The sequence below is a fragment of the Hemiscyllium ocellatum genome, chromosome 8, assembly GCF_020745735.1.
Source record: "Hemiscyllium ocellatum isolate sHemOce1 chromosome 8, sHemOce1.pat.X.cur, whole genome shotgun sequence".
In the NCBI taxonomy this organism is placed as follows: domain Eukaryota; kingdom Metazoa; phylum Chordata; class Chondrichthyes; order Orectolobiformes; family Hemiscylliidae; genus Hemiscyllium; species Hemiscyllium ocellatum.
Genome location: NC_083408.1, coordinates 54314680 through 54327728, shown reverse-complemented (window position 1 = coordinate 54327728; position 13049 = coordinate 54314680). Strand labels below are relative to the sequence as shown.

Genomic DNA, 13049 nt, shown 5'->3' with positions numbered 1-13049 from the left:
TATATTTTCTACTAGGATCAAAATACATTCCTCTTTATTAATTTAACTTTAATGTTCTGTTTCAGTTAATCTTTGGACAACATAATCATGCAAGTTGCATTTGGATGAAGATGGCTCTTCAGCCTCTTTGACACCCTCCTTTCAGAATGCCAAAATGACTGATTCCTCAGTGATGCATCCAGCAGTTTTAAATAACCCCAATGTTCTGGCCTCAACCTCACTTTTGGCAACTTTTCTGGAAGCCATTCTGAGGAGGATCAAGAGATTAATACCTGGAATGGGTGAGTTATCACACAAAGAAAAGGTGGGCTGACTAGGCTTATGTTTCAAAGAGTAAGAAATGACAAGTGAAACATACAGACTCTGTGGGGTCTTTTATTCATTCATTCATGGGATATGGCATTGCCCATTGGCCTTGATAGATGGTTGTGAGGCTGCCTTCTTGAACCACTGTACTATGTGTGCTTTAGGTAGGCCCACAATGCTGATAGAGAGTGAGCTCCGAGAATTTGACCCAGCAACTTTGAAGGAAAAATTATACATTTGCAAGTCAGGATTGTGAGTCTCTTTTAGGGTATCTGTAAGAATGGTGTCCCCACGTATCTGTTGCCTTTTTCCATCCAGACGTAAGTGGTCGTGGGTTTGAAAGGTACTATCTCACGAATCTTGATCAGTTCTTTGAAGTGCATCTTGCAAATGGTATGCACTGCTGCTTCTGAGCAGCCGTAGCGAAGGGAATGGATACTTATGGATGTGGTGCCAATCACATGGACTACTTTGTCCTGGATAGTGTAACTCTTTTTGAGTGTTGTTGGAGCTGCATTCATCCAGGCAAGTGGGAGGATTCCATTACATTCCTTGCTTGGGCTTTGTACATGGTGGATAGGCTTTGGGGAGTCAGGAGATGAGTTACTTACAGCAGGATTCCTAGCCGTGGACCTGCTCTTGTAACCATTGTATTTAATCTACTTGAGTTTCTGGTTAATGGTTGCCCTCAGAATGCTAATAATGGGAAAGTCAGTTTAGTGACATCACTCAATGTCAAGGGACAATGGTTAGACTCTCTCTTGTTAGAGATGATCACTAATTTACATTTGTGTGGCACGAAGGTTTTGGTCATTTTTCAGCCCAAGGATTTTGCTTAGATCTTGATGCATTTGGACATAGGTTGCTTTAGTGTGTTGGTGGGGTGGATTTGAAAAAAGGTGTTTCAGCTTCTGGTAGAATCTAGAAGCAGGGATCATGGTTTAAGAATAAGTATTTGGCATTTAAGAAAGAGTAAAAATTATTTCTCACAAAGGGTTGAGACCTTTTGAAACACTTTCTCAAAAGATGGTGTAAGCATAGTCTTTGAGGATATTTTAAGGCAAAGCTAGCTAGTTACTCCATAAGCTAGGGTAAAAATTATCTAGGTTTGAAGGGGTATGGGGAATAATCAGTTCAGTTATGATCTTACTGAATGGCACAGGAGGCTCAAAGGGCCTGTTCCTGCTTCTCAATCGTATGGTTGTGTGGTCATATGTAGCTTGTTATATTTCATCACATTCTGAGTCAAGAAACAGTCCCTGATAGCTAGCCTGCATTTGTTCCTCACAAACCTGATATGCTACTTAAATCTGTTCAGTTATTTGTGTTTGAGCAGGGGCTATGATGACATTTGCTTTCATAAGGCTTGTCAAATAAATATCGACTTGTAAGAAATAGGAGCATTTGTAAGTGTTGTATCTTGCATCTGAAGCCACATGATGGAGCTGAATAACCCTCTAAGTACACACAAGAGTTCCCTGCAATGCAGCAGTGGAACACGCATATTCCAGCAAACTGCAGTGAATGTTGTCTTTAGCAAGCATTACACAACCTCACCCCAAGAGGGCAGAATTTCCATACAAGCAAAATAAAACAAAAACATTCCTTCACCAAACAGTTGCATATACAGGAAGCTACTCATATATGTTCAATAATATTCAGTCTGTAAAATTTTAAATAATTCAGAAAACCATTATATAGGATTAATACTTATATATTAATAATATATATCATAATAACAAGTTATATTTAACAAGTCTTGAAGTTAATAAATCAATCCAAAGCAAAGGAACACCTTATGATACCGAGTCACATGTGGAGAAATTAAGGGAGATGACCAAAAGCTTGGTCAAAGATGTAGGTTTTAGGGAGAGTTTTAAAGAAGGAAAATGAGGCAAGAACTTGGAGAGATGTAGGTACAACAGTCTTGATCTTATGGCTTTGGCAACGCCAAGGACAGGTACTAATGATGAAGGAATTAAAATCAAGGATACACAAGTGGCTAGAACTAGAGGTGTACAAATATTTCACTTCTTTAACAGAAGAGAGATGAGCAAGAGAAGATTATTTGGCCCAATAATCGCCATTCAATATAACCATGGCTAATCTTCGGCTTCATTTCCACTTCTCCTCCAGCTCCTGACACTTTTTGTGTCAATAGCTAGTCAATCACAAAGTTAAAGTTTATTAACGTATTCATTAAGTCTAAGAGAAACAGGGGTGGATATTAATTATCTTTAAGCCGATGCTTGGATCTTTAAAGTGTCATGAAAAGGTACAGAAAATAATCAAGAAAGTTTTTGGAATTCTGACTTTTATATCTAGAGCATTAGAGTACAAGGGTGCAGAAGTTATGCTGCAGTTATACAAACCACTGGTTAGATTGGGCAGGTGTGAACAGGTCTGGATAAAATATCTTTGGAAGGAACTAATGGCCTTGGAGAGAGTACAACATGATACGTGGACTTAAGAGGTTAACTTATGAGGAGAAATTATACAAAATAGGTTTGTTTTCTTGAGAACTTGGAAGGATAAGAGGTGATCTCATTGAAATCTTGAAGATATAGAAAAGACAGGGTAGATAAAGATAAAATATTTCCACTGGTTGGTGTTTTACAACTGGAGGGCATAGTCTGAGAATTAGGTCAGACCATTCAAGAGAGATGTTAGGAACCACTTCTACATCCAAAGGATGGTAGATGTTTGGAGCTCTCTTTCTCAAATGGCAGTGGATGCTGAATCAGTTGTTAAATTTATATCTGAGATACATCATTTTTTGTTAAGCAAAAGTAATAAGGAATATGGACCAAAGGAAGATATATGGATTTGGGCCACAATTCAGCTCACTGAATGATGGATCAAGTTTGAGTGGCTGAATGGCTTATTCATGTTCCCACATTCAAATGAAACAATGAAAGCTTGTTATATATTCTCTATGTTGAACTGCACTTCCTTCTATGCACGCATAATTTTTATTTTTATATTTTTAATTGTTCATGAAACGCCAATTAAAGACAAAAAAAACTGCACATGCTGGAATCCAAAGTAGACAAGCAGGAGGCTGGGAGAACACAGCAAGCCAGGCAGCAGCAGGAGGTGCAGAAGTCAACATCTCAGATGTAACACCTAAAACATGATAACTTCTCCACCTCATCATGAAATGCTGGAAGCTAGGTCAAAAGTCCAAAGTAATTTATGAATCATCAAAAAACATGCCAGTCTCCATATATAATAAAAGTTACTTTCAGATAGAAATCTGTGTATAATAAAGGATACTTTCAGATGGAAACCTCAAAGATTTTATAAACTAAAGACTTCCTAAAATATCAGTGAAATAATAGTTAACACTGTGCTAATAGATTTTTATATGGTGGCAGCAACAAGTTCTTTTGCATCTGGAAGAGTCTCACTGACCAACTCTACTAAGTCATCCTGGAACTGTATTCATTGATTTGCAAGATGAAGCCAAGGAACACTCTGCCTGTGTGAAATTAACTGAGTATTTTGTCTATGACAGCCTATCTTCTTTAAAAAAAGAGATATTGAACTAAGCATCTCTAGTCACTGTATTCTAGTAGCCTACAGAGAAACCTCTTTTGGAAGGTTAGGTAGCCAAGTGAACTCTTCTGATTCCAAACTTGCGTCAAAGTCTCAGACTTTAATTTTGTAGATTTAATGTTTAAGTGTTGATCAAGATAGAATATGCCTCTTGAACAGATTAATCATGTGACTGTTTGACTAAATTAATCAGTAATCTTATATTCTTTTGCACAAACATTATAACTTTGAACCAATTCTATACATGGAATGTAGCAGGTTGAGGGATGGCATTATAGAGGTTCATAAAATCATGAGGCAATAGATAAAATGAACAGTAAAGGTCTTTTCCCTAGAGTTGGGGAGTTCAAAACTAGAGCGCATAATTTTAAGGTAAGAGGAGAAAGATTTAAAAGGGACCTGAGGGGCAACTTTTTCATACAGAGGGTGGTTTATATATGGAGTGGAATGTCAGAGGAAGAGGTAAATGCAGGTACAGTTACAACATTTAAAAGGCATTTGGATAGATACATGAATACAAAAGGTTTAGAGGATATGGGCCAAATGTAGGCAAATGGAATTAGTTTTGTTTGGGAAACTTGGTTGGCATGGATAAGTTGAACCAAGAGGTCTGGTTCCTTACTGTATGATTCTATGACCATGACATAAAAACAGGGAGCAAGGGGTCCTCTTGTGGCACAAGGGTACTGTCCCTTCCAAGGGACTCAGGTTCAAGTCTCACCTGCTCCAGAGGTGTGTAATAATATATCTGAACGGATTGATTAGAAAAAATAGGTTAAATTTGAAAGAAAATAAATAGAGGGAGCACCTATAATACTGAGTGTAGGATGAGAGAGATAAGACTGAGTAAGCCAATAAAATCTCTCCACAGTGAAAACTGTGTACCTTAGTTTCTCACTCAGAAACTGGCTTTGATTATTTTAACACTTTGATTCCCTGACAGACCAAAATTCTGCCTGCACAACCTTAGTAGATTCAATATGTCTTATCCATCGCCTTCTGGGGAAGAGAATTACAACAATTCACAGCCCCTTTAGAGAACAAATTTTCCCTCAGCTCAGTCCTAAATGCTCATTTCCTTTACCTGAAATCGTTACCTTTTGTTCTAGATTCCCAAACAGAGGAAACAACCTCTGATTATGTACATTGGCAAGACTCTACCTAAACCTGAATGTTTCTCAGATAATCTAATTTTTTTTTCTAAACTCCAAAGAATATAGATCCAATTTACTCAGCATTTTATCATAGGACATTACTCTAAACCCAGGGACCAGCCTGGTGAACCTTCAATGTATTGCCTCCAATGCAAGTGTACGCATCCTTAAGTTAGAGAGTAAATTTGCACACATATTCCAGGAATGGTCCGTATGTTCTGAGGTTCCAGCAGGGAGAAGATATGTGCTGTATTTACACTTTTCATTCGGGATCGCAGACCTCAGATTGGAGCAATAGGAGGCCCCACCAACCTGGCAGGCAAGTCACCTTAGCTTCCCATTCGGAAAACTTTCTCACTCGCTGGGCCTTAACTGGTGGGCGTGTTCAGAAGGCCTATAGACCTTCATACACAGAACTTAATTGGCCAGGTACTGCGAAGGGGTGCCCAAGCCCTTCTCATCACCTCTTCCATCATCTCTCAGCATGGGAAAGATTAAACCCTTAATCTTATATTAGGAATACTCAATGTATATTGCTTTCTTATACAGTAAACATTTTTGTTTAGAACACAAAATCTTGTGCCTTAATTTGTTACACTTTACAACAGATTTGAATTTTTTTTATAAGTTTCCCTTAAGATCATAAACAAACGACTGCATATTTAGTTGCCATGGATCACACTGCCACCCACCAGCTTCCACAAGCTGTAGCTGCAATATATTACCTGTCACACCATATTTATTTTTTTATTTAACTATTTTTGTTTCAGACAAACTATTATCTGTAGCTGTATTTCATAACTATGTTTAACTGGTTATGGTTCAAATTTAATAAATATCTATATCCACCAGTCCTGATTTAAACATTTCTTTTAATGCATGAGCTCATCATTGGCTGGGCCAGCATTTATAGCCCATCTCTAATTGCTCAGAGGGCATTTAAGAGTCAACCACTTTGCTGTGGGTCTGGAGTCACATCTTGGCCAAACCAGGTAAGGATGGCAGTTTCCCTCCCTAAAAGATATTAGTGAACCTGATGGGTTTCCCTCATAATAAATTCATGCTGATCTTAAGATTCTTAATTCCAGATGCTTATGGAATTCAATTTCCACCATCTGCCATAGCAGGAGTTGAACCCAGATCCCCAGGACATTAACGGAGTCTCTGAAATAACAGCCAAATAATAATGCCACTAGGCCATCACCTTCCATCTACTGCAATGGCAACTGTTTAAGAGATAGCCTATCGAAATTCATGAATGAATCATCTAGGTGCTCACCGAACTAATGCCTTTGAAAACCTATCAGCTATTGGAGGCTGAAGAAAAGGTATTACATCCAGCATCTCCTTCCACCAAAGTTAATTATTCAAAATTCTCAAGTTACTACTTGTTCCTTATCACACATCAGCCTTTTTGTTTTCACTCTGCTCCGGTTCCTTGATTCCATGTTTCTACTTACTTTGTTTTCATTCCATGGTGATAATTATATTTGTCAAAGTTCTACCCGATGAAACCAGGCTAGAAAATATTTGCTGCCAAGAATAATCACAGAAAGGTGTACCTTAGTGGTCTACAGTGAAATATTGCCCTTCTTCCTGTTGAAGACCTTATGCCCGAAACATCGATTCTCTCACTACTCAGATGCTGCCTGACCTGTTGTGCTTTTCCAGCACCACTCTCGACTTTCATCTCCAGCTTCCACAGTTCTCACTTCTACTACAGTGAAATACGTGCTCTCAGTTTTGTTAACTACTTACTATTTCATTGTTTTAACAAACTTCTTCAGTTTTATCGTTAGTTTGACCATCATTCTTTCCAAATATTATAATTAAAGAGTTATGTGGGCATGAAGGCCATTTGGATTGAGGGTGAAGGGGAACCAATTAGCCATTCTTACACATTTACTGAATGTGTGCAGTTGAGCAACATTTAATGAAAGCAAAATTCAACAAAGTAGCGCAAACAAAATAAACGGGAGTGTTAGGCTACTCCCCAAAAATTTTGCAGTTATGGACAATCCAAGGTATATCTATGGTTTTCAGTTGTATAGATTTGTGAAATTATAAAAAGAGCAGTTATGCTTTCTATTTTTATATCAGACAATATAATTACTCCGTGTGCAACTTAATTTCAAAGATAGATTCCTTTAAAAAAGCATCCACATAAACTTGTATGATAAACATGACTAAAATAAAGACCAATAGTTTCAGTCCTACATGAAATAACTTTAGACAGATTCAAATCAACATCAGCCCTTGCACAAAACTGTGATTTCACTCAGAGAGATCAAACAATTGTAGATGTTAAAGTAGAAAACTTCAGGTCAAGAGAATGCGACATGACTGTGAAAATATAATGAAGTCTCACAGTTGGGAAAAGTATCTTCGAAATTTAAGCACAAATGGAAGTCATATCAATTTTCTCATGTCTCTCTCTTTTCTATGAGGAGGAGGAGGAGCTTCACCAGGTGAAAGACCTGGAGGAACTTGACACTAGCTAAAATGGAAATATTCCATTTGTCAGAATCAACATTTAATTTATCAACAAACATACAAAATTTCATGAAGATTCAGGAAGTAAGATATTTAAAATCAGAAGATATTTTATGTATTCAAACAATTACAGAATATAAGTCACCAACTAGTTTACCTCAATTTTTTCCCATACGTCACTGTTATTCTGCTTCTGTTGAATATCTTGCTGAAGCTGTTGAACCAGATTTGATTTAGGAGAAGCACAGTCTAAGGCATTCTTTGGCATCTGTGTTAACCAGTGATGTGAGAGTTGGGTAGTAGTGTAGTGCTTAGCAGTTGTGTCTGCTATTGACAACTCATCATCAGACGGGATGTTGCTGAGTGGACCTGACTCAATGCTATCATCCAAGGAGGAAGCGATATCACTGGAGGAAGATGGAGATATAGTTCCAGTTTTAAGGAGGTATTTCTTGTTTTCATTGTGAATTAATGGAATTACCTCATTCACAGAATTTGCTTCTGACAGCTCCCAATCTTCAATGTTCTGAAATGTTTCACCTGGAGAATGATGTGACAACAGCTTTGTCAAATTCTCCAGCTTCAAAGTTAACCCTTCAGTTTCCTTCAGGTGTGACGGAAGAGCCAAATACTCATTCGATCCAAACCAAATGTCAGCTGTATGATTTTCAGTGGTTTTATTTTGGCTTGAATTATTTTGTGTCCTTGGTTGCTGTTGTAGCAAAGATAGAGTGGGGATAAAGCCAGAAGAATCTATCCTGGTCTCATTTTGTAGCACATGTAAAGATAATTGGACAGGCATTGATTCAGAGGAACTCTGACTAATCAGTGGCTGCTTCTTATACTCATTAGAAGACTCTTGATCTTGATACCATGCAGAAATGTTAATTGGCTCACAACTATCCTCACACTTTACAGTAAATGAGTCAGAACTATTGTTATTCTCACTAGTTGGTATTTTTGTATGAGGAGGACAACATGGATGGAAATTCTTCAGTTTACCTGTGGTATCTAGTTGCTTCTGATATGGGGATGTCTGTCTGGAGAATGAGGAAATGTCACTTTGTGTATTTTGCACAGAACTGAGGTTTTGCACTAAAGGTTCTCGATCATATGGTGTGGGGCTTCTTGCAGACTCTTTGTTAGATTGTCTAAAATCATGAAGGTCGCATGATTTCCAAATAGCTGGAGACTTTTTTTGATGTTGTTCATTGGTTTTATTTCGATCTAACGTGGTCTTTTTTAAATTACATTGAGAAGGAGAACTTGGGTATCCATTGTCTGTACCACTTGTTTTGTTTAACTCATCACATGAGTAACTGACAGCAGCATTTGCAGTGCTTGGGTAGGATGAATCTAGGTCGAGCCAAAGTCTGGATCTGTCAGGATGATCAAAGAGGGATGGTGTACTTCTGCTCATTTCTGCCTTGTGCAGGAGAATAGAAGGTGAAATTCTGCAGCAGCTAATCTCCAGATCATCTTTAGATATTTCATTTAGGTACAAAGCTCTTTTGGGTAAGGAAGGTTGTGTCGGAGACTCTGCATTATAATTGAAACAATCTTTAATTGGTCTTTTTGGTATTGTGTTTTCACAGTGGTTACTACTTGCATTACAAGAATGTACTTGCACATGTCTCTTGGGTTCCAAGACATCAGTATTAGTGTCAGAAAATGCTTTCTGTCTGGAGTTTCTAGTTTCTTTTTGGGTTCTTGTACACTCCATTGGAGGACTTTGAGGCAGGGCTGGTTGATTTGCTGATGTGGGTGACAGCTTGGAGTTTGCCACGCCTTTCTTGTCCTGTACCAAGGTTTGATGAACTGTGCATGTTAACTGACTTTCACCACTAGCCTTAATTTCTTCCTGCCTGGAAGTGGAATGATCATTTGCAACAGAAAGTAGCCCCATGTTGCCAACCAACTCTGGAAAGCCATTTTCCAGGTCAGCACAGTTCCAATGCTCAAGCGGTTTTGGTTTAGCCCTGGCAGCTGAACTGGAGGTCATGGTAGCCTCCGGGCCACAGGGCACGTCTTCACTTGGACTGTAGCCAGACAGTTCGAAGGCAGTGATACCACAATCCAAAGAAAAGTAGTCTTGAGAACATTTAATGGTCAGCTGACCTGCATCATCAACTTCAGTCAGAGTGTCCAAACAGGTCTGCAGAAAGAAAATGTAAAAAAGCCTTCATAAACTAAATGTACATTCTAAATTCTGTTCTGAGTGTTAATGTCTCATTAATTAATATATATAGTACACATTAAAAATGTTGCTAAAGCAACACAATTGTAAATAAACAAAATACATAAGCATGAAGTAACTGGTACAAGCCTCAAAGATCTGTGACAACCAGAGGATATAACTTGGAATTTTACAAGCATAACTTTTGCAAACATAATGTTTAAACACACAAACTTGGATCACATATTTATTGTGCTTTGAAAGTATACCTTTAAATTTAGGGTAAAATAAAGGGGGTTGTATGAACTGTTCTGAATATGCATAACGTTAGCCTTTGGTTGTTTGATTGTTAAACCTTAAGAAAGGACTAGCTCATTTTAGTGGGTAGAAGGTGCAATCTGCCTACTCTTGGATACAAAGGTAACAAGTTCTGTGTTTAAAATGAATAGATTCTGAGTCTTCTAGAGTCCCACAAAGATATAGCAGATATCAGATTGCAAACTGTTGAACAGTAAACTTTCTATTTATTTCTGACATGAAAGAGAGTTGGACCTAGGAATGGCTAATCAGCATTTCAATATGTTTTATTTTGCCATAGGAAGGATAGCAGTAGAATCCATTCTGAGATCTGGTTACAGGATTCCTTTCAATGGAATGTATATCAAAGGCAGACAGCAGTTTTCTATGGTTAGCAGAAAAAAAGGCAACTTTGGTTGACAAGAATTCACAACATGGTCTCTCATCAAACAGATGTGAACTAGGGAATCTGGGAGATGCAAAAGAATCATCAGAATAAGCTTTACCTGCTGGTGGTGGACTAAAGAACACTTGGAAAACTGAGAAAAACACGTGAAGGGTCACTCAAAACCACTACTTGGCAAAACTAGTATACAGGAATTCATTAGAAACTACGAACAGCTATGAACAGTTTACTATTAGAACTTGAAATAACTGCACAGAGGCTGATATCCTATCACCAAATCACTCTTTATTTACATGTGCACATTACATGGGCTCTGACCAGCCAGCTTAGAGCCAGTCCTTAGATTGTGGATACTCTCCTGTTTATTTTTTTTCGTGTACAAAAGACACTATGTCTTTGTGATATCATTTCCAACCTCAGGGAGAAAAGACAACATAAAGAAAGATGTAGCACTTAGAAATGACTATTTGGGATGAACTGTGAAATAACTCCACAGAGGCCAGTACCCCATCACCAAGTCACCCTTTATTTACATGTGCACATTACATGGGCTCTAACCAGCCAGCTTAGAGCCAGTCCTTAGAATGTGTAGACTCTACTGTTTATTGCATTTTCTTTTTTTCTTTTATTTATTTTTTAAAATTACCGCCCACCCTACCACATAACTGCAGTAGTGCTTATTAATTCCCCCGCACCCATATTGTGTGTGTGCAGGTGTGAGACACCGTGAAAGACACAAGGTGCATGAAACTTTATTCAATTTCCACCACCAGGAAGAAAAGAAACATCCCAGAGACCAGTAACAAGCAGTGCCCTTCACATCAAAGAGCAAACTCTACTGCTTATTGTTTTTTCCGTCTCCAAGTTGACCTTTATTTACATGTACATAGTCCGAGACACTGATCCAGCTCCCTCAGAGCCAGCTCTCAGAGTGAACAGAACCCATGACACTCCTGTTAATTTCTTTTTCCCTAAAAAATACCACCACACTACCGCCTAACTGTAGTAGAATTACCCCACACTACTGCCTAACTACAGTAGAACTCTACAGTTTATTTTTTTTCTCTTGTTTCTTTTTTTCTTTCCCCCCTCCCCCCACACTACCGCCTAACTGCGGTAGCGCTTATTTTTCCCCAGCACCCATGTTGTGTCTGTGCAGGTGTGAGACACAGTGAGAGATACAAGGTGCACAAATCTTTATTCAATTTCCACCACCAGGAAGATAGGAAAACACCCGAGTAGCCAGTGACAAGCAGTGTCCTTCACAAAAGGGCAATGCTGTGTGATCAAACAGTGAAGGGGAGGGCAGGGATTAAATCAAAATAGAGTTGGAGGGGGAAATGATGCACTCCACTCCCTGCAGCGAACTCTACTGTTAATTTTGTTCTTTTTTTTGACTAACACTCTTGTTCTTTTTTCTTTTTTTTCTTTTTTCTTAATTAACCCCCATACTACCGCCTAATTGCGGTAGTGCTTATTTTTTTCCCCAGCACCCATGGTGTGTGTGTGCATGTGTGAGACACAGTGAGAGACACAAGGTGCACAAATCTCTATTCAATTTCCACCACCAGGAAGATAGAAAAAACACCCGGGTGGCCAGTGACAAGCAGTGCCCTTCACATCAAAGGGCAATGCTGTATGATCAAACAGTGAAGGGGAGGTCAGGGACTAAATCAAAATAGAGTTGGAGGGGGAAATAATGCACTCCACTCCCTGCTGTGAACTCTACTGTTTATTTTTTTTTCCAGGCTGCAGCTCCAAAAGTAGGCCCGGGACTCCAAGCTTTCACCTCCTTCCACCTCCTCCTCCTCCTCCTTAACTCTATTGTTTATTTTTTTTCCTTTCTTTTTCTTCTTTTTAGAAAATACCCGAGTGGCCAGTGACCAGCACTGCCCTTCATTCCCCTTTTTTTTTGTTTTTCATTTTTTTATATAACCCCACACTACCGCCTAACTGCGATAAACTCTACTGTTTATATCAGTTAGCTAGAGCTCCCTGATTGATCTAGGTTAACAAGCCCAATCAAGGATATCATAGTCAATAAGATTCACCTGTTTCCTTGTTCCAATCACTACAGACCTGTGATTCCTTCAAAAGGTGTTGTGAGATAACTATCAAACGGGAACATTCCAATCTAAAACTTAAGTACAAGTTGCCCACAAAATGCTGTTTAGTCAATAGTCCTTCCGATCATTTGTTTTAGTAACAGTTTTAAAATATGAAGTCTTGCTTTGTCATTCTTTACAACTTTGCATTGAAATTTAGAATTTCTTTTCAAAGTTGCAGTCCTTACAGAGTCTGACCAAATTAAGAATATGACGACTAATACATTTTTCAATGTGTAACACTTATTTTAATCACTTCAGTTTCTTTATTATACTTAATTGATGATTGATAATATTACCAGGATTTTTAAGCAAGTCATCAGTCATAACATCATACATAGTTTAATAAGAATTATATCTGGAATTTAAACCAGAGCAATCCTCTTGTAAAAACTGATCTGGTTCTGTTGTGCAAAAAATCTGGCTCCTTACCTGGTATCATGTTATTAACATTCCAGACCCATTGTAATGTGTTGAATTTTAATTGCTACCTGAAATGGCCTATGAAACTACAGTTTAAGGGAAGTTAGGAGTGGACAAGAAATGCTCGCCTT

At 38.3% G+C, this 13049-nt stretch overlaps 1 protein-coding gene across 1 annotated transcript in view; it reads right to left on the bottom strand.

Moving 5' to 3' along the window:
- akap6 (A kinase (PRKA) anchor protein 6) overlaps nucleotides 1–13049 on the bottom strand; it is a 375831-nt gene that overhangs the window by 250002 nt on the left and 112780 nt on the right. The window contains exons 3-4 of the mRNA XM_060828958.1: nucleotides 9228–9666; nucleotides 7669–9185 (exon numbers count right to left, since the gene is read on the bottom strand). Coding sequence (XP_060684941.1) covers nucleotides 7669–9185; nucleotides 9228–9666 — 1956 coding nt within the window. The remainder of the gene's footprint in view (nucleotides 1–7668; nucleotides 9186–9227; nucleotides 9667–13049) is intronic.